The sequence below is a fragment of the Hyposmocoma kahamanoa genome, unplaced genomic scaffold (assembly GCF_003589595.1).
Source record: "Hyposmocoma kahamanoa isolate Upper Pololo Valley unplaced genomic scaffold, ASM358959v1 63, whole genome shotgun sequence".
Classification (NCBI taxonomy): domain Eukaryota; kingdom Metazoa; phylum Arthropoda; class Insecta; order Lepidoptera; family Cosmopterigidae; genus Hyposmocoma; species Hyposmocoma kahamanoa.
The window spans coordinates 23,706,743-23,730,070 of record NW_020653851.1 but is presented as its reverse complement, the minus strand read 5'-3'; the positions used below and the strand labels follow the sequence as shown (position 1 = coordinate 23,730,070).

At 35.3% G+C, this 23,328-nt stretch overlaps 2 protein-coding genes across 6 annotated transcripts; both read left to right on the top strand.

Annotated features, from left to right (window-relative positions):
• Window positions 1-2,007: 2,007 nt before the first annotated feature.
• On the top strand, window positions 2,008-4,724 carry LOC113230288. Its single transcript, XM_026464153.1, has 2 exons — window positions 2,008-2,137; window positions 2,369-4,724. Exons 1-2 carry the CDS (start codon window positions 2,071-2,073, stop codon window positions 4,018-4,020), a joined length of 1,719 nt encoding a protein of 572 aa, XP_026319938.1. The 5' UTR covers window positions 2,008-2,070; the 3' UTR covers window positions 4,021-4,724.
• A 10,017-nt stretch (window positions 4,725-14,741) lies between these two features.
• Window positions 14,742-22,059, top strand: LOC113230289. 5 transcript variants are annotated; one of them, XM_026464157.1, is made up of 4 exons: window positions 16,842-16,924; window positions 18,540-18,653; window positions 20,523-20,662; window positions 20,800-22,059. In XM_026464157.1, the coding sequence occupies exons 3-4, from the start codon at window positions 20,599-20,601 to the stop codon at window positions 21,963-21,965; spliced, it is 1,230 nt and encodes a 409-aa protein (XP_026319942.1). In that variant the 5' UTR covers window positions 16,842-16,924; window positions 18,540-18,653; window positions 20,523-20,598; the 3' UTR covers window positions 21,966-22,059. The 5 variants fall into 5 exon arrangements, with proteins under 5 accessions (XP_026319943.1, XP_026319942.1, XP_026319939.1 ...); XM_026464156.1 differs by having other exon boundaries at window positions 16,848-17,056; XM_026464158.1 differs by lacking the exons at window positions 16,842-16,924; window positions 18,540-18,653 and adding an exon at window positions 14,742-14,815.
• The last annotated feature ends 1,269 nt before the right edge of the window (window positions 22,060-23,328 follow it).

The window sequence follows — 23,328 nt, the reverse complement described above, 5'->3', positions numbered from 1 at the left end:
TGTGCAAAACTGTTTTTTATTTATAAATTACAAATTACTTACCACTCGAGATAAGGTTTTAGTAGTTATTCTTTATTAAGAACTCTCCACACTTCCAGATGCAGTATCGGTTTGAGCCCATCAGAAAAATCTTCATGTCCATGCCAAGACGATGTACATCTTTTTCGCTCTACTTGCATTGGTCATAAAACAATAATGCTTCTAAAAAATCTCCACATAACCTAGTTGTTCACTCCTGTGGCTCCAGCGTCGGGAATACGAACCCCAATTTTTGCAACTGCGACATCATTGCAAGATCTAGCACAATCAAATGCTTGGGCATTATTCTCGATTAACGACTTACCTTTCGAAGTCACATTGCGGCTACAGCTACTAGGGTTAGAAAGATGATATATGTTAAAGATGATATATGATATACATATATTCAAACAACCGAGAGACATAGCTAACACTGAGCTCTTACACTCGGTTAACACTGCAGCAAAATCTCACCTATTTTGCTTAGAAACTGCACGGAAAGCTGTTCTGAAGGTGATGCGTAATAAACCCTTCAGGTACCCAACTTATAAGTTACACAGCGAAACTCAGGTTTTAAGCGTCAGGAAATTGTACATACTGAAGGCAGTTGCAAGTACTCATAAGACAGTACTGAATGCGGATTGCTATCAGTCATTTTTAAAAATACGAGTTGTTAAAATACCACTTCAGTCTGTAAAAACTGTCTTTGCCTCTCGATTTCCCTCTTTTATGTTTCCCTTTATTTATAATAAATTTTTCCATGTACATGAGGGAACTGTCGGTGTACGAAGTCAGAAGAAAAATAAAGCAAGAATTATGAAACATGACCTATAAGGAGTCCGAAACAATGCTGATATTTAAAAAGTGATAGAGACGTTTAACCAGCAATGAAAATTCGAAAACGCACACGCACGAACACACACACACATACGCTTACACCTACGTATTATACGTTATTATAATAGTTATTCTCATGTCAGTTGTTGCATTTATAACTTTTCATATTACTTTTACTTTATTGGTTGCAGTGCATTAATTCTTTATTTCTTATTCATATATATTTTATTTTATGTTACGACTTTTGTATAGAAGAGATGCTGTAATACTCGTCCGCTGTCATAAACGTCTTGCGTGATAACCACGACACAGGCGTGGCCTAGTGTGGTGATCAGAGTTTATCACATAGATATACCTTAATCTGATAATAAAAGTATTAATAACTATTATATTAATTAGATGTTTTGCTGTTTTTCCCACACCACCGAATAGAACGGCAACGGTACAATAAATACAGAATATTTTTTGGAATATACGGAGACGTACACACAGGTCAATAGTTGGCCTGTCTATATTTCAGTGCAAGCGAGAGTTGATATTTATAAGAGCTGTATCGCTAATGTGTTATCAGGAATATATGGCCATTATTTCGTCTCTCTTCCATCTATCTTCTAAAATAACAAATTAACTTAACGGGCAAATTCTTCTATATAAGATTCCGGTTGATATTAAGTTTACCATTTACGAGGTTTAAAACTATAGTAAAAAAGAAACTGCTAAAGATTTATTAATATACAGCTTCTGCGTACAAGGATAACAAAAATCCATGGTAGTAACCTGTTCAGCTTTTGCAAGTTGATTCGATCTGTAATATTTGGAATAAATATTGTTAATGAAAAACGTGTGCAAATGTCTATTTACAAAGAGCAACCCCTAGAGTTTTTTACTCGTTCTGTTTAGGAATAAGTTGTAGTGTTTAGTCAATGTGAAGATTTCAAGTGTAATTTCCTTATCTCTTCAATAAATATATATTTGAATTTATCTTCGTGTAAAATCCTTATATTTTGTCTTCATAGCATAGAACTTTGTCCTCATCTGGAACTGTAAATAGGTTATATGTCTTTTTAAAGTAATTTTCTAATAGTATAGTATGCCATTGAAAGTGAATAATTATTCTTGTAGGTAAATATCGTATGATATCAATGTCGTCAACCAAAATTGATAGAAAAAACAAAAAGGAAAGGGTTTGAAAACATAGTCCGCATATTTTTAACAATGTGGCTGTCTACGATTCTTTTCTTCGTTGTTGTTGCTGAAATATCTACCTATTTGGAAAGATCAGGTAAGTGCCAAACTGCCGTACTTTAAAAAAAAAACCATTTTTATAATTTATTTTATAATTTCGATCCTAATTTTTTCACGAACATGTTCATTAAGTTTGTTTGAAATTATTTGTAACTCGTCATTAAAACTGATTATTTTAACTGTTACCTAAGCTGTTAAAAATTCTTGACCCTCCTTGGAATTGACTTTTTAACAAAAAACAAAACTAACTTAAATTAATATTTTTCAGATTGTCCTGAACAAAAATTTTATTATAACCTTTTGTCAAATCCAACTCGCAACAAGTTTGCCAATCAAATCTTAGTGTTTAAAGGGTTGGGCGATCTAACGTTCGGGGAATTAGCCACCAACTATGACAATGAATCTTGCGTTGTTAAAATTACCGGAGCAAGTCCACACCAACATTACACGGGAAAAACATACATGAGTGTAGAATTAAGGGACAATCTTGGCGAGAAAATATTTGAGATAGCCGTGCAAGGCACCACCAATTTGTCACACAATGAAATTCCTATGAGAGAAGGTTATGTACTTGAAATATACCATTTAGAGGTCCCCTTAAGGTTGTTCTCCCAAGAAGCCATTGTAGATACCATCAACACTACCAATAGTTGGCTAGTTACTCGATATGGGTTGAAAAACTTGAGACTCCGAAATGATCCTCTCTATGACTTCGTAAAAAGGTTAGACGAGCAAGCGATAACTTTGCTTAGCTCAAGTTTACAATTCATGGAGTCTGAAGATCTACAACACCTATTGATTGCTATCCTCTCTCTTCCACAACCACACCGTACCCTTTATTTGATGAAGTATATCTCATTGTTCCCGAAGTGTGTTGTGGAACCTGAACTTAATAATAAAATCGGTAAAATCTACAAAGAAGGTAGTATTGACATTACCTTAAAACAAGACGTCGAAGAGTTAATTGGCACGAAGATGCAATTAAAACGTGGTCAAGATTTAGTTGTAGAAGATACAATATACGAACACCAAACGCTATTACATTTTGAAGGTATTCTGCACGGAATTTACTCAGTGGAATTTCACGGAAAATCTGCGGAAAGATATGTAACTACTCCGCAGTACATAGAAGTGAAAGATTATGAAAACTCAATACAATTCGGTTTTGAGAAAATTAATTGCAGTGTGCTTATGGATCAGTCGATTGAATTTTATGGATTAGGTCGGGCTTTGTTTGCTGTTCTAAGAGCTAGCTACGAGGAGGGCTCTATTATTATGTCAGTAATGCTTAGCGAAGCCCATCCTTATTTTGAAAACGGCAATTATGCCATCATTGTAGTTACAACAGGAGATGGTGTGACTAAATATAGAAGAGAAATCACTGGATTAAATAATACCGTAAGTATTGATGTATTACCACTGATGGAGGATGATATAATTAAAGTTTACCATAAGGAAGGAGCAAACAGATTGCAGTCGAAGAACGTACTTATTGACAAATCAGGCCGAGTCAACAGTTGGCTTGTGACAAAATACGGTTTACAAAATCGGAACTATAAAAAACATGCTTTGGATGCTCTGATGGCAACTATAGATTCAAAGGCCGGAGATATTGTAAGGAGTCCTTTCAAATATAGTATACCTTTTTTTTTATCAGAAGAAAAGAAACAGATTTTGGGAGCGGTTCATTATTTGCCAGACGCGCAGAAATACCTTTATCTTAAGAAATATCGTGCTTTATTTCCGGAGAACAGAGGCACTTTCACCGTTTCATTCAAGTTTGACTACCCTGAAGAGTTAGCAGGTTATAATGTTGGTATACAAAAAGAAAACATAAATCAAATCCAACATGTTAAGGGACGTTATTTGACTTTCAACAATTTACCCTTCGGTTATTATACGATTAGAGTTCCGGAATAGATTTTTATAAATCTTTGATTCTATTTCTATATATTTTATTGAATTTCTTTGCGTGTTGTCCGTCCCTTTACCTGGCACTTATTTAATAAGTTACATTATGTTTTTGCATTAAATACAACATAAATTCATTCATTCTCTCATGCGAAGACTTGGCCCATGGTCTGCTACGCTGGCCTAACGCGGGTTCGGGACTTCATACGTTTTCCGAGTGTTGTGAACCTTCTTCGAAGTGCAGATATCCTCACCATGTTTACTTTCACAGAAAAGGTCGTGGTATATTTCATATTAAATTTCACATATAAATTCCGAAAAATTCAGATGGTCAGTAGGCCAATTAAAATCTCTCTATGAATTTCATATTTAAATGTACTGGAGCGTTTTATTCAAAAAAGTTATTGACTTCATTTGATTCATGGGTATTTTCAATATCAGTTTAAATGTTATTGATTATTTTGATATATACTTACGGAATAATCGCCTAGGCACACTTTACGATTACACCCCACATAATGTTTTAGTGCTTCATTATTTAGACTATATGAGACAGGTAATGATTATAAACAGTATCTTTTTCTCAACAATTCAATATTGGAACTTGGTTTTAATTGTCCTGTATTACACACAAACAAGTTCTGCCAGTATAAATTATGAATTTGAATATATAGGGTGAAGAATCTAATTGTTGTCACTTTTAATTCAGTTTATGGTGAGTGTCTACACAGGCTACTTATACTCTATAATAAAAATAAAACAAATATACACGACTTCGAACTTGTAAAAACTGTTTGCGTCTAGCTTCAAAAAAATTCTTAGGCATGATCATTTACACGTTTAGCATCTATAGTAAATACTGAAGAAGTTTTTTTTTGTATTTAGCGATTCTTGCACATTGGCGACGGTCAATGAGCGTATGTTGTTTTCTTTTATTTTGCTAAGACGAATGAAATGTCAAAAGCCGTACAAAGTTTTTAGTTATACCTTAAGTAAATAAAATAGCTTCTTAGTTATAAAAATAAGTAAGGAAAAAAATATACCGATTGCCAGAACAGTTAAAACAGTCTAGCCTGTATGTAAAGAAATCTTTATAATAAGAAGACTTATGAGTTACAAACGTCATTAAATAGAATAACAAAAAGAGGCTATTTTTATTACCGGCAGACATAATAATGTCTGCTGGCAATAACAATGAAAACTGTAATACATTTCAGACACATTCGCGGTCGATTGTTTATGGTTTCCAAAATACTTTTCTTTTTATCTTAAAAGAACAAGAGAGAGGCGAGAGTCTAACCGCTCACGCGATGCGCTCCTCCTACTGCAAAATGGCAGCTATTTGGTTTCGCAAATTAGAAAAGCATTCAGTTTAAATACAAGTTTTTTATAAATAAAAATTATTATTCTGCGTTGCTAAATAAATACCCTCCGTACTACCAACAAAAACATCTGAAATAAAATGCAGTAATACACCGCAAATCCTGCACTTAAAAAGCACTAATTAAATTTTTGGTGTACTTGGATAAATATGATAATATTCCGTTTGAGTGGTTCTAACGTTTACCATGAAATTACTCCTTAAAGTATAGTTTATAAACATTTATATTCAGGGTAAACTTAAAAAACGCTACTTAGTTACACAGTCTCACTCCTATAGAGATGGCATGGTCATCATAAATGCTCCTGCACCCAAAACTGCATAGTTGCATGTCTATAGTAGATAAGGCGCTTAGCAGTAAGAATATTGAATTTAAATAAATCAGTCTTATATCGAATATATACCATCAAACGAATTGTTCGTTTTTATTTTAAAATTAGTTTTCAAAAAGTCATTTTCTCTCCGTCGCGATTTGACTGGCGCAGCCGGTAGGATACCGGTACGAAATCTTACACCTGTGAGGACTCTAAATTAGTCCGAGTGAAGTGTTTCGTGTACGTTTTTACGTCGAACTGGTATCTACGAACCAAATAAATTAGTCGCAGCGACTTGGAGGAGAATTCATAGTGCAGCTATAATTGGAGGAAATGGGGATCAGCGTTTTGTGAGTAGACCTCTTCACTATCCTGTCCGTTCCCTGTTCTTATTCCATTTGCTGTGTATTTAGTTAAGTTTTAAATAGCTCTCTATATAAAATCTATAGGAGTTCTATTGAATCTAGTTTTAATATTACAAAGAATTGAAATTGTAGAATTATAATATAACAAATAATTAAAATTGTGAATTTTTAATACAATAAATAATTAAAATTGTGAATCTTTGCTATAACAAGTAATTACAATTGTGAATTTAATTTTATTTGAAACTGTTAAATAAAATAGTAGAAAATGAATGAAATACGCACAATTCCCGCAGAACTATTGAAAATTGTACCAAAATTTGATGGAGATGAAAGGTTATTGAATTTATTCATAAAAAAGAGTGAATATATAATAAGTTCTTTTAGAAGAGAAGGACACCCTGCTCAGGACATTTATATTTTTCATGCAATTACTAGCCGCTTGGTAGGTAAGGCCGCCCACTTGATAAGTGAGCGTGATGATATCACCACTTGGGATGAATTAAAGTCAGTGTTTACTCAGCATTTCGGCGATCCTAGATCAGAAGATTGCATTGCAATAGAGTTGGAAAATTTAAAAATTAAACATGGCGAATCTTATTTAGAATTCTGTAATCGGATCCAAAACGTTAGGAGCACCTTATTTTCCAAGGTAAATTTGCTTGATGATGATCAAATTAAAGAAGCAAAAATGGCTATATATAACCATATGTCGTTGAATGTATTTCTCTACAACTTACCGGAAGATATGATTCGTGTAGTGCGACTTCAAAATTGCGATAAACTTGAAGACGCACTCTCCATAGTAATGGAGGAAGTCAACTTTTTGAGTCAATATAATTCCCGTAATAAAAATCGGCAAAATTCAACTCAACATAAATCACCACAGTATAATACACAACAAATGCCAAATTTCAAGCCTTTTATTCCGCAAAATAATAATTATGGGCAGAATTTTAAATTTACTCAACCTCAAAATTTCAATAATGCACCAAATAAATTTCCGCAAAATCAAGGCTTCAAATTCGGTATTCCTCAACAATCTTTTTCACCAGGTTTTAAGTTTGGAATTCCTTTCCAAAATCAGAGTAGGCCATTGCCTAATCAAACAAATTTCAAATTCGGGATTCCGCCACAACCAACAGGGTACAGACCATTTATGCCAAATAATAGTCAGTTCAGTTATAACAATTATGGTCAGCCTGCATACCAACCCCAATTTAAGTTTGGTATTCCAAATTCATACCCACAACAAACACAAGGTCAGCGATCTTTACTGAAACATGATAACGATATTTCTATGCGTACGGCAATCCCACAAAAATTGAACTATGCAGGTATGCAAAAGCCCAACAATTTATTTTACGCGAACGAATTAAATGTGCCTGAATATATCCCTGAAACAGAATATGCATTGCAAGGAGAGCTTTCTCCCTATGACTATCAGGAAATAGATAGAAACGAAAATATCGAAAACAATTATGAAAATTTTGAACAAGCGCAGGATTTACAGGAGACCATTAACACTGAAAATTTTCGGTTACAGGCCTCTACGACACACCCCCCGAAATAGTACACTTGAATTATCATGCAGCATTAAAATTACCCCACATAAAAATTCCTGAAATAGACTCTATATTCATGATCGATACAGGTAGCACTCGATCGTTCGTTAGCCCCGAAATTGCTGACAAATATTTTTCAGAATTTAAATCTTACGAGCCTTTTGAAATCATTAGTGCTCACGCACGAAGTACCCATAATGAGGTTATAAATATTCCATCGTTGAAAACTTTCAGAAGTACCGACTTTCATAAATTTTACGTTTACGACGTTGACAGTAGTTACGGAGGACTGATAGGCTCTGACTTACTGAAACAACTTGATGCAAATATTGACATGAAGAATCAAATACTAAAGACGCGAGACACAGAAATACCTATCATTTATAACCCACCTTATACGATTCATCTTGAACCCCGATCTGAAACACGTACGAAAATTCCTGTTGATCTTTTGAAGAAGAGAGAGAAGCGATTATAAATTATATTGATTTTGGTGAAGGTGTTAGAACGCCTACTGCACTCGTAAAATGTGTACAAGGTTACGCTACAACCATAATTCAAAACACTTCTCATAATCACTATGAAATTAAATTTAGTAAGCCCCTTAGCGTCACAGAATATAAATCAATCAAGAGATCAATGTGAATAACACGTGTGTATTAAATGAAAATGAAAAAAACGAAATTTTGAAACAAAATTTGTCTAAACTACGTCTAAGTCATATGAATTCCGAAGAACGTAACAAAATCTTTAACTTATGTTCAGAATACAGAGATATTTTTTATACCGATCAATTACCACTGACTTTCACCAATCAAGTGAAACACAAAATTAGAACTCTTAACGAAGACCCTATTTATGTAAAGCCATATCGTCAACCTCCTGCAGAAACCGCTGAAATTCGAAACCAAGTTGAAAAATTACTAAAAGACAATGTCATTCAAGAGTCCCATTCTCCATGGAGTGCCCCAGTGCACTTAGTCCCAAAAAAACTTGACGCTAGTGGTGAACAAAAATATAGAATGGTGATAGATTACAGGCGACTAAACGACGTTACAGTTGATGACAAATACCCACTCCCCAATATAACCGACCTTTTCGACAAACTAGGCAAAAGCTGTTACTTTTCTGTTCTTGACTTAGCTAGTGGTTACCATCAGATAGAAATTGAAAAAAATGACCAACCCAAAACAGCGTTTTCGACTCAATTTGGACATTATGAGTTCCTTCGTATGCCGTTTGGACTAAAAACAGCCCCAGCGACATTCCAAAGAGCCATGGACAATGTTCATGTTGTGTTGATGACATCATCATCTTTTCGTCCAGCCTTGAAGAATATTTGACAAAACTTAGAGCAGTTTTCGATAGACTCAGATACACTAACTTGAAAGTGCAACTCGACAAATCCGAATTTTTATGTAAAGAAGCAGCTTATCTAGGACACACAATTACACCTGAAGGACTCAAACCGAATACTGACAAAATTGACGCTATACTGAACTACCCATTACCAAAAACGACAACCGAAATTAAAAGCTTTTTAGGACTTATTGGCTATTATAGAAAATTTATTAAAGACTTTTCAAAAATAACACAACCGATGACAGCATGCCTAAAGAAGAATTGTAAAATTGCAATTGACGAAAAATACCTAAATGCATTTGAAAAATGTAAAGAACTTTTAGTTAACGCGCCACTACTACAATACCCCGACTTTACAAAACCGTTCATACTTACCACTGACGCATCTGACTACGCCATTGGTGCTGTCTTTTCACAAGGCTCCATTGGCAGTGACAACCCTATAGCGTATGCTAGCCGGACACTTAATGACTCCGAAAAACGATACAGTACAATAGAAAAAGAGCTCCTCGCCATAGTATGGGCTGTGAAACATTTCCGTCCCTACCTATACGGCAATAAGTTTACGATATACACTGACCACAGACCTCTTGCTTGGCTTGACTCCTTAAAAGAACCCAACAGTAAATTGACCCGTTACAAACTGAGATTAAGTGAATATGACTATAAAATCATACATAAAGCCGGGAAACAAAATACAAACGCCGACGCACTCTCGCGGATACGACTAAATGCTTTGACTAAGGACAATACTGACGATCAATCAATGGCAGTTAATATAGGAGACACTGAAAATAATGATGAGCTAAATGACTACATATTAAAACTGACTAATGACCTACAAAAATTAGGAGAACGAATACAAAACCCTACCAGAGATGCAAACTTACCTGATAACTCTCGTTCTGTAGCAACTCCAAGTATAAATGAAGAAGATATACGGTCTCGCACCCAATCTAATAGCAGTACCCTAACAGCACAAACTAACAAAACAACGAACTCTAGCACCAATACAGCACACTCAGCTCTAGACATGGACACAAATGGCATCCCAATACTTCACGAGGCGGTAGATACGAAACCTAACCAGATTTTGGTACACGTGTGGCTTAAAAATAAACTATCAGTCAGAATTCTCTCTCATCCGAAACAGAAAATTCTCGAAGTCTATTTGCCTTTAACTAATTCAGAACTAATCAAACAATTTCTTAAGGAATATATTAGACCCAAAATTAAATACTTTATATATTTTGAAAATAAAGAACATAGACGCCTTTTTTCAGAAATAGTTATTACATTATTTAAAAAGGATACAGTACGACTTTATGAGTGTACTGAGAGAGTAGTTAACGTCACTGATGAAAAGGAACAAGAAGAAATTGTAATAAGGTACCATCAAGGCAAAACTTGTCATCGTGGAATCAAAGAGACCATTTCACACATAAAACGCTCTTACTTTTGGAATAATATGGATCAGACTGTAACCAGTATAATTAACTCATGTGACACTTGCAAACGTATGAAATACGACCGTAGACCTTTCAAACCCCAATTGCAGCTCACTCAAACTCAGAAAAAACCTTTTGAAGAATTATTCATTGATCTATTTTCCATTGAAGGCAAATACTATTTGACTATTATTGACGCATTTAGCAAATTGGCCCAAGCAATTGAAATTCCCGACAGATCAACTCCCGAAGTGGTTAGAGCTCTAATTAAGTATTTTTCAATATATGGTGTACCCAACAAAATAAGTTCAGACCCCGGTTCGGAATTCAACAATAAACTCCTCAAAGAAATGCTCTCATTTTACAAAGTATGCATTCATATAGGCACCCCTAACAACCCCAATTCTATGGGATTGATAGAGCGCTTTCATTCCACTATATTAGAAATATATCGACTTGCAAAGTACGAACTAAAATTAACAGATGCAGCATCAGTTATGACGTATGCGGTTATGGCATACAATCAGACAATACACTCAGTAACTGGACTTACACCTTTCGAAGTTGTATTTGGACATACTGAGAGTAATAGTCAGTTTAATGTAGATTTCGACAAAGAATACACTCAACAATTAGTTAAAGAGCATTGCAAAAGAACCCGGTACTTATACAAATATTTAACTGACAAAATGGTATCTAGAAAGGCACAGGTGCAAAAAGATAGAACAGGAGAAACTACTTTTGATTTAAACGATGATGACACCATCTTTATCAGGGGTGTCAACAAGCGTCACAGTAAAGACAAACCTATATATCAAAAGGCAAAGATCAAAGGTAAAATTAAACGAAATGTAGTCCCAGTAGAGACAAACGCTAGAAATACTAATGTTCCAATTAAAGACATACGACGTCCTCCACAGGTTCGTCCTGCTACTGACCCAGGTAGTATTGACCCGGGCCCTTCAACTTCAAAAGATTGAGAATAACCCTGGCGTTCTTCCAGTCAGAGAAGGAACTGCCCTCGTTAGTTATGATAAGTGGATAGTAATTAAGACGTTAGATATTAAGCTTATAAGAGAAAATTTAGATTTAAATATAAATAGTTATAAGGAATTAAATAGACTGGTCAGCTCTCACCCCAATATCAGTAGGTCTCTGTTATATTTTGATGATGTAAAGCTGCAAGCAAATCATATGGTAAATATCACGTTAGAAAAATACATTCAATTAGTTCCTAATAGTAGAAAAAAGAGGGGACTCATTAATCCTTTGGGATCTTTAATCAAAGTTATCACAGGAAATATGGATCACGATGACGCCATTAAATACGAAAATTTGATAAAAGAAGTAAAATCTCGTCAGCATTCCATACAAATGAAAACAACTCTATTAGCCGAAATGGTGAGGATTTTCACGAACTCTACTGTAAACATAACGAACAATCTCATACAATTAGATGCTGCAGTTAATAAGATTAGTAAAGAAATCAATGAAATTTCAAAGACTTCTTACATCAATAAAATAATACATGCTTACAATTTGTTTTTACATAATTTTCAGATGGTTTATGCTAAATTGAATGAGATTGAAAATATTATAGCGTTTAGTAGAATCGGAATATTACATCAATCTGTTGTTAACACCCAGGAACTTATAAAGATACTAAAGCTTATAGAGAGAACGGACAAGCTCGTATTTCCTTCAACTCCAGAAAATATAATAAAAATTGAGCAGTCAATTGTATTAAAATCATATGTTAAGAATTATGAAATTATATTTGTAATGGAAATACCTTTAATTAGAAAAGATACTTACTTTTATTACAAAATTGTTCCTTTACCAATCACCAACCCTGAAACAAACCTTACCTTAATTATTTTACCTAAATACCCTTACCTTATTGCGAAGGGGTTGAAAGCTAACTCGTTATCCACGCCGTGCAAAGCCGTCGAAGAAGGAATGTTTCTGTGTGACGAAACGCAGACAATAGTTCCTGTTGAAGATACCTGTATCCTGGATTTGATGAGATATTCGAATGATGTTTCCTGTACACAGATTCCAATAGAACTTGAAGAAATAAAGGTAGAGCTACTGCATTTGAACAGATGGATAATATACACGAAGTTCGCAGTTGACCTCACAAGGTCCTGTGCCAATGAAATTCTACATTACACTCTTTCTGGTACAAACCTGCTCACGATAGACGACAAATGTGAATACAAAATAGCGAACCATTGTTTACGTGAACATACCTTAAAAGGAGAAAAATTACTATATCCACAACTCCCTTTAGTAAAGCTCCCTGCAAACCTGAAGACTGATATCCAAAGGAACATCAACCCTGTAAAATTAAATGGAGTTGACCTGACTAATTTAAAAATCATATCGTATGCGTTGAAAAACAGTGAAGTGCCAAGTGTTAGTGTAGTGAATTCGGACAGTGTTAGCATAGGAACCATTGTCTTATACGTAATATTAATCATAGGTTTCCTTTCTTATATTTTATACAAATATGCAGTTTCCATATGCAGCTTCCGCAAAAGTCGCAATCATCCTCCAAAAAATTGTTCTTCGGATGATTTCGAACTGAAGGAGGGAGAAGTTACACAGTCTCACTCCTATAGAGATGGCATGGTCATCATAAATGCACCTGCACCCAAAACTGCATAGTTGCATGTCTATAGTAGATAAGGCGCTTAGCAGTAAGAATATTGAATTTAAATAAATCAGTCTTATATCGACCATCAAACGAATTGTTCGTTTTTATTTTAAAATTAGTTTTTAAAAAGTCATTTTCCCTCTGTCGCGATTTGACTACTTACAGTATGTTTTCAATAAATAAACACCGAAATCATCAGCCCAAACAATAACACAAACGATTGTCGTGACGTATTTTTGAAGTTGTTTATTTTTTTAAATGACAGACCTAGGCATTAAAAACTTTATGGTTTGCTAGAGTAGTTACCGAAATAGCAATTAATATTAGTTCTTTTACCTGTTATAACTTCGAAATCCGATAAATCGGTATAAAATCATCACCGGCACCTCTAGGTGTGGTATGCGTCTACGGCTGCATGTATCGCGTGAGCGGAAAGATATCCATAACAATAATGATAACGTGTCACACAACCATTCCTATAGCCTGATCTCAAACTAGGTAATTCCCTGTACTTCGAGTACCAGAGCAACGGAGTCGCTATGCCACACCTTATATATTTATTTAGGACAACGTAGAAACAAACGATCAAAACAATAGATATTGTGGCTCGAGTTTTTGTGTTCTTTCATTTACAGGTTGCCACGGTGTGCGTTTATGCACATGGAGTATTAAAAAGTAATTGAGTACATACATACTGTTTAACTTAATATTACATGTATTTATTGATTACTACACGTGTCAACCAGTTAGGTACAATTTTGTTACTAAAACTTACAACTTTAATTATTACAAAAGTATAAGGATGCATTTAAAAGAAATACATATTTTAAATATACTAAAGTATGTATAAATAGATGTATGTTCAAGTGAGCAGTGACTTAGCCTAAAGTAGCCTTTTCAATTTGGCTTTATACCTTAATAAGGTTATGCAAATACATGTCACTATCAAATTTTAACGCCATGTTGTTGTAGTTTTTTACTATTCTGGCGATGGAAGAATTTAGGTCAAGATTATTACGGGAAGGGGCGACATAAACAGGTAGCATTTGCTTTTTCGTGGTGGTTTGAAAGGGATGTTAAATTTAAAATTAACTGAAATTGGGAACAATCTATTAGACCGTTTGTAATTTTAAATAGAAACGTTTGATCGAGAAATTGTCTTCGTTGTTTTAAATTGTGCATATTGAAATAATTTAAACGTTCGTTATAAGAATGAAGCTGTTTAGCTCTCTTGCATAAGTCAAATGATATAAGAAACGCTTTTGAACCCGTTCTATCATATTCGCATGAATCTCATAGAAAGGCGACCACACACTTCCATACTTAAGACTAGATCTGACTAGGCTGTTGAAAATATTTATTTTAGTGGATGTTTAAAACGTTTGCAATTTCTAAATACAAAGCCAAGAGACTTATAGCTTTTAGAGGCAATTTTGCTAATATGTTTGTCAAACTTTAAATCCGAATCAAATGTTACACTCAGATCCCTTAAAGTACTGACTGTTGTTATGTGCTTATCATGTACTTTATATTTATTGTTTTGTGGTTTCTGTTTCGAGTGAAATGCATAATATGATAACATTTTTCTACATTAAGTGTTATTTTAATAATTGCGCACCACTAGGCAAGTCTAGACAGACCCTCCTGAAGAAGAACAAGGTCCGAGGCAGATTCTAAAGGATTAGCTATTTTGAGATCATCAGCGTAAAGGTAAATGTAAGAGTATGGAAAACATCTGTTATGTATTGATGAATATAATAAAGAATACTGGGCTAAGATGTGATCCCTAAGGAATCCCGAGGGTGTAGAGAAAGCGTTTGGTGTAAAACCATTTAAAACTACCTTCGAATTCCTGTCCCCAATTATGAGGAGCGCCCTTTGATGAATCCGTGTTGTTTGGAAGTAATCTGCTGTTTGATATGCCAAGAAAGTATGGGACATAACAAAGATTCATATAGTTTAGCAAATACCGATAGATTTGATATAGGCCTATAATTTGTTGCATTCTTGATATGAGCTGATTTAAGAATGGGCACAATAAGTGCCGTTGTCCACGCCATAGGAAATGTGCCAGATGACAGAGATTTGTTAAATGTTTCGCGTAAGGAGTATGATAAGTAATTAGCACAATTAACAGAACCTTTGTTTTTGCCAAGAGATTTAAGTTTTTAAAATATTTCGTCTACTGAGAAAGTTATGCTGCATAACATATTAGAAGAATCTAGTAAATTTAGGTATTTTGACCAAGGTTCTGTGACAAATAAACTGTCATATACTGAAGCGAATTGAGAAGCTAACAAATTACCCATACTTGGGCTAGTTATATTCAATTACGACCATATTGATTTTGGATTATTCTTTATAGATGTTTCGACTAAGATAAATAATTGCTATAACAATTCTTTTGCGACAGCAAGAGAATTGTTTTAGCAATTATCTTCTATCTATTATTCTATCTATCTTATCTTTTCTTTAATGACGAGTAAGCTATGTTATCCAACGGGTTTCCATACTTATTATATCTAACTCTGTATTTATTTTTTCCTTTAATATTTGTTAAGTTTATAAGAGAACCACACCCAAATCGGGTCTATCAGAATATTCGCATTCAATGTGTTAACGTGAACAATCGTTAGACGGAATATACTTGGACAATTTGGTTCTGTACGTGGACAATAGAAGTACATTATATGGTTTGGTGTTCATACATATATTTTTGAACAATGAATTTACTGAAAAACAACCCGCCTTAGAGGACGCAATGAAATTACGTAAATAGAAATTCGTTCGACAATGCTAGGCTGGTAAATCAATTTGACGAGTCTTGTTAATTAAAACGAAGATAATACACGTTACAACGATGATACTAATTGTTAACATGATAGGAATTTGTTCATTAAAATTAATAACGTAATATTTACTATTTAGTATGGTGGTGTCAGAAGTACACATGCATATCCAAGATGGACTCCGATGATAAAACAAGATCTAAAATCTTATTTAGGTGGTTCACTACACGGTTATATTGGTTTAGTCCAATGAGTCATTATTAGTATTTACTTTGCTGGATACTTGTAAAGACACACAGAATTTGACTTGGTCTGGGATGCCGATCCCAGACCACGTCAAATTACTCAAATTGAGATTGAATTAAAACACTGTTATTAGATTCCATAAAATGGTTGATGTTACTTAGAAAATCATTTAAAATGTCAAGTTGGGTAGGAGGGGGTAAATAGACAGCACAAATATAGAATAGAAAGTACAATTTACCATACAAGTCTTCACATTTACTTTCGTAATTTGATAATATTACTGAGGGTATCCTTCGTGACACTGCTATCAAGGCCCCGCCACCATCCTTCTTGTTACGAAAACCAGTTGACTCTATGTCGCCTCAGTAAACTATTATATTCGCTACTACATAATTCAAAGCTGCGAAAGAATTTAACCATGTTTCGCAAAAAATAATTACGTCGTAGTTGCTGCACAATGTGTTTTCATAAAACATTATTAGTTTTTGTATGCAAACCTCTCACATTGTCTACATAAATGTTTAATTTATTTAACATATTAAAAACCATTAAAAAAACAGGCGTACGTAAATAGTTGAAAAAAAAACGAAAATAAAAACCAATAACTGGCTGTTATTAGTTATACACTACGACAAAGATTTTATAACCTCTAAATTTTGTATATAAATGGTGTCGGACAATTTCGTCTCGCGTGCAAAAATACGCCCACCGCGTATCCAGACACATTTATAATTTAGTTCCTCTGTTCGAATCCTGGCTGCAGCGTGTAAATATTTATTCTCAGGTGACAAGTTTTTTGTGACGTATATTGGCTACTTGCGGTCAAGGACAATTCCCAGATGTGACGAATTTATTTAATCATCCGAGAGTTATAGTACTTTCTCACAGCAGCCAAAAATCCGTCACGGGTGCACGGGTGTGTTGAATTTTACCAAAATACTTATATTTAAAATATTAATAATATACGGACATCACGAAATACATTGAAGCTTAAATAACAATAATTAGCTTAAAGGGTGAAATTTAAAAAATTGGAATAACAAATATCGTGCTTTTTTATCTAATCTAACAAGTAGTGGGCGTGGTGGTAGTAGAGCTTAAATTCTTAACCACGGAAGAAAAAAAGAGTGGCAATGGAAATGCCATTAACATCGATTACTATTGGAACCGATGTCGCCTAAACGCATACAAACAAAATGATAAACTCTACGAAATCTTGATAATTGGTTGTAGTTTCTAATTTAAAAAGGTGTTACAAATTCTGCATTGTTAATATAATTAAACTTTACTCAATCGCTGTTTCGTCAAAAGTTCAATACCTTTATAGCAAGTTACGACGTTTTGATTATATATTGATATTTTACTTAAGGCGCACTATAAGTTCCGGAATGAATAAGAAAAAATACCATAAATGGTTAGAAATGAATTTATTGTTTCTCAAAATATTCTCCGTTAGCTTTAATGCACTTTTTCATACGAAAACCACCTTCAAAAATTCATTTGTCTGTCTGACCGTGTGAGAACTGGCGTTATCGTGGTGCAAGATGATATGGCGTTTTCGGACATTTTTACAGAGTTTGTCAATAACTTCCGGCAAACAAATGGTCGTGTACCAATCACTATTCACGGTACAACGATTCTCCAAAGCAACAGGTCCAGTGTTATTAAAAAAAGAAGCAATCATCCGCTTAGAACACTTCGCAAGCGCGCCACTTTGGTTGGTTTCGGCTCATCTCGAAAGACCCATACGCTCGATTGCTGCTTTGTTTTGGGATCGTAACTATAAATGCATGTTTCTTCACCTGTTACTATGTTCCACACCAAAATTAACGCCCCATCGTTGAATCTGTTAAGCATGGCATTGCACCAAGTGACGCGATCCGTTTTTTGAGCCTCAGTCAAATTGTGTGGGATCCACTGAGAGCACAGCTTTTTCACACCCAAATGTTTGTGTAGTATTGATTGTATTTGACTCATGCCTATGCCTAAAGATGCCCAAATTTCATGGTATGTCACATGGCTGTCTGATTTGATCATACGGCGCACAACATCGATGTTGTTGTTGTTCACGTCAGTGGACGGGCGACCATCACGAAATTCGTCACTGAGATTCACACGACCGGGTTTGAATTCTGCAAACCAGCTATAAATAGTCGTCTTATATGGTGCTTCATCGCCAAAAGCAGTTTGAAGCCGAGCGAAGCTTCGCTGAGCTGTTACATTACACTTAAAGTCGTAGAAAATCATACTACGAAAATTTTCACGAGTTAATCCATGGTGATGTAGACAACCAATTTCTAAAATGACGCCACAATGTAACAACAAGTGATGGTAAGATGAAACAAACTGTATTCTACAGCCAAAGAGTTCCATTTTCAAATGTTGCAATCACTTTTTAGATATTATTTATGTAAGTGGCAAGTTATGGAAACTTAAAGTGCACCCTATGTATTTTCAACGTGTTGCCATCTTGCGGCCAGTAGCTGGACTGCGACGAACGAAAGGGATATGTTGTGAGTTTCAACTACTTTCCCTACGGTTATTAACATCTGAAGGAATAGATAATCAGAAAATTGAAAATTTATTAAAATAAAACTTACCGATGATCTGAAATACTACTACGGGTAATATTTTTGATGCAGCTATTATTTATGCACTCTAAAACAACACAATAAGGCATTTTTCTACGATTTTAAAGAATTTGCGCATAAGAATGACGCAACCATACCAAAAATACATTTATACGTAAATGGCGGACTGAGCTCAAGTAGGTCTTTCGAGACCTATCGTTGGCACGCGTCAGATGCTAACTAACCACTTCTACTGTGTTGTTCTGTTCTTAATACACCTAGGTTTATTTCTAATACACTCTCTAACATGAGCTATGGGATTTTTCTTGTGTTGCGACGTCTCTGTTGTAGTAATAAAAGGTAATCACTTTATAAATACTGTAAGGCTAAATGTTAACTTAGACTTAAAACAGAAAATAAAACTCAATTTCAATGAATATCGCAGAAATACACGTGAATAACGTTGATTTATAGCTATCATATTCAAGTAAAAATTGTTCTGTTCAGGGCTTACTGTCAGGCGCTCTACACTAGGCAGCTGCGGTATTAATAAACTAAGCGAACTTTGGATAGACTCAGATCTGAATATGTATTAAATGCGTTTCGTGTTGTGTTGCGGCTACCCTGGCGGTTAGTGTGTCTGGCATGTTAGCCGGGAGTAGATGATTTTTTCGCCATAATTCGTAAAAATATTAATCTTTTCTTACGAGGGTGAGCGAATCAGCCAATACTATTGTAACGTACAGATCTGGCGAATGCGCGTAAACGCTCTACATGTGCGCTGCACGCGCGTTGCACGCACACTGCACGCGCGTTGTATGCGTGCTGGATACGTGCAATTAAATACATGTGTAACGTGCGAGAGGCGCGCGATTTTAATCAGATTCAATAATAATTTTCTGTTAATAAATTAAATAGATGTGTAAAGGTAATTTCACCCTATATGCGGAAGGTCCCGTGTTCCCAAGAAGGGACTCGGCTCCTGGAAACCGTTACGTGAGATGATGAATTTCAGCCTATATGATGTTCAAATAAAATTTCACCCTATGTGAGCGTACGTAATATCCGAAGGTCCGGGTAGCGGTTCCCAAGAAGGGACCCAACTCCTGGTTAGCCTAACCGAGTTCCCGGTATTCTCCGATTTCTCTCCACATAAACAAAATTGTGTCACAGTAGCCACCATTCGAAGAAAATCTTTACACCGCGATTCACAAATAACACCAAATGGGTCAATGCCATCTTTTTTTAATCAAATGTACGTGTGCATTTGACCTCCATCTCTCCTGATGGAAAGTGACGATGAGGTCGACAAGCATGGACACCTAAATAATACCTATTCACTCTCGCCATGGAAAGGCCCAAGTTATAACATTCAGGGAACAAGTCTGCAGGCAGGGAATTCCACTCCATAGCCGTTCGCCATATAAATGTGGAAGCGTAACGCTTCGTGCGAATCTTTGGAATATCCACAACATAGGGGTGGAATCCAAGCCTACGCCAAGTCCCCCGATGATGGAAAGGGGAAGGTGAAGAGGCGAAGGGGAATTCAACAGTGTAATTCCATCGTACTCTCCGTGTTATATCATGTAGAATACCGCTAAGCAGGCAACTTTACGGTGGTGTTCAAGAAGGTGCGCTGCACCTTCGCCTCTACTAATTCCGTCATCTAGCGGATTCCTAGTGAACTAAAAGTAAACTTTCTGGTTTAAGTTTTTTTACAGATATATTATGTATTGTAATTAATGGGTTTATTCCTACTTAAAGAAATATTTTATTATTGTTTTGTTATGTAATTAATAATTATCATTGTAGGTAAGCGTCACGGGCGCATTGTGTTCGAGTATTGATTTTCACCTAAATTGATATCATAACCACAACGTTTGTGAATATGTGGCTATCAACGATTCTATTCTTTATTGTTTTTGCGGAAACATCGACTTGGGTGAAATTCGGTAAGTTTACGGATAATATTGAATTCCTTTTCCTGACCTTGGAGTCTTACTTTCAAGAGTTCGTACTATGACGCGATCTAAGTACCTGGGCCAGTACTACTTGTTTTATGTAACTAACTAAAATTCATATTTTACAGACTGCATCGACGAAGAATTAGAATACCTGCAACAAAGCTCACGTTATAGTAAGTTCCTGAATCAAATATTAATATTTCAAGGAGTCCATAATGCTGTAGTCGGGGACTTGCAAACCCATTATGAAAATCAAACTATTACGGTCAATATAAGCTCGAATAGGCCACATAGTTTTTGGAAAGGAAAACCGTACATTAATGTAGAAGTGATGGATAATTATGGCATAAAAATATACGAGAGACTGGTGGAAGGCGTAACAGCTCCGTCATTCCACGAAGTCCCAATGCAAGAAGGATTTCAAATAAAGATATTTCACGAGGAAGCACCTGCGAGACTTCTTTCCCCAGACGGCATCACCCACCTCGGCGTAAACAGGACTACTCATAGATTTCTAGTGACACGATATGGGTTAATGAACTTGGCACTAGGAAATAATCCTCTATATACGTTCTTGCGAAAGTTGTATCGAAACTCTGGAGAACTACAGAGTGATTTTTTTGGATCCGACAACGCAAAGCATGTGGTAATTGGCGTTCGCTCTCTTCCAGAACCGTACCGAACCGAGTTTGTGATGAAATACAGTACAATATTGTCGGACTGTGCTATTGTATTTATAACGGTCGATGTAGGAAAAGGCAATATTGTAGTGTCGTCGAAACAAGGCTTACATAATTTAATTGGCACCGTGGTGGCCATTAAAAGTGGCGACGAAGTAGTCTTAGAAGACACAATACAGCCACAATCAAATCTGTTCAACTATGTTAATGTGCCGTTCGGAGTTTATTCAATGGAGTTTCGCGGACGAGGTGCTGAAGAATACATTATTCATCCTCAATATATAGAAGTGAATTCTAGTGTAAATCCAGTACTATTTGATTTCATAAGAATTGATGACAGTTTGCTTTTCAAGGATGCTCCTTTGGATAACCAGTTGATGTATATAACCTCGAATGCTAATGCAATTGCAACGAGTGCCTTTAGATCTAGAGCATCTCTGTATGTATCAAACGAAAAGAAATTACTTTTGGCTGCTATTCGCTCTCTTCCAGGTTATACCAGAGGCCCATTTCTTAATAGATATGGTGGTTTATTCAGACGTTTTGGTTCGGAAGGTAGGATGCGCAATATCATCCGGGTTCCAAGCCGTAATCCAGGTGAAAGGTGGTGATTCCCTCTATATCCTAATAAGACAGATTAAGGTCATGTAATTTTTTTTTATGGTATTTCTTTCTGCTTTATTGTGATATTTATAAAGGTTCGAGTGCGCAATATGGCTTTCATTTATAAATTATTTACCTACGAAGATAAACTTTGACTACTTAGTTTTTTTTTACAAAGAACTCGCACTATCGGTTTGAGCCAATCAGAAAAGGCTTCATGTCCATGCCAATACGATGTATATCTTTTTCACTCTACTTGCATGGACATAAAACAAATAAACCAATAAGTTTGGTGACTCCCTCACAAAACAAAATATCTGCTGTAAGAATAGTTAAGTAATGTGAAATTCAGATTTGCTACACAGAACTCCAATTGGAAGGTAAATAATTCTTTAAAAGAAAAAGAAAGATAACATACTTTTAGTTCGTGAACTATTAATTTCTGATTAATATATTTTCAAGCAGACCACTTGCTACTTTATACTCAGCTTGATAACACGGCGTTTTGCTTTGGGGTGATGCCGCCGATATTATATTAGAATATTACAATTTTTGTCCTGCAAAATCATGCCGTTAGGTCAATATAATCTGGGCCCCAGAGTGTCTTACAGATAAACTTAAAGAAATTAACACTTTTGCGCTAGCGTCACGGTACATGTATGATAATTTAATTCATGTTAAAAGGATTAGCAATAAAAAATATTCAAACTGTTCTTGACAGTCGTCTTTACAAAATCATTTAACGGACAAACTCTTCTATAAATAAGATTCCGGTTGCCATTTACAAGGTTTAAAACTATAGTAAATAAGAAACTGCTAAAGATTTATTAATATACAGCTTCTGCGTACATGGATGACAAAAATCCATGGTAGTAACCTGTTCAGCATTTGCAAGTTGATTCGATCTGTAATATTTGGAATAAATATTGTTAATGAAAAATGGTACAAAATGTCTATTTACAAAGAGCAACGCCTAGAGTTTTTTTGCTCATTCTTCTTAGGAATAAGTAGTAGTGTTTGATAAAAAATAAATTATGTTTAGTTGTTTAAGATTTCATGTATCTGCCGCCATGCTGTAGTATGAGCATTACTGCGTTCCGGTGGTTCAAAGGGAAAGTGTGCTAGTGGATTACAGGGAGACAATTAGTGGAGAACTTGTCAACTTATGTCTCAGGGTGTCGGGCGCAGTGGCAGTGCCTGCCAGATCTGTGCGATTTAAGGCTTTGAGTGGTACTGCAACTATTACGGACAGGCGTGTCGCTTACCATTAGGCGCACGATGTGTTCGTCCCGTCACATAGTTGTCACCAAATGAGAGGCAAAATTTGACACTTGTCATCGTGACGCGAATAGGTATGTGGACTAATCATAT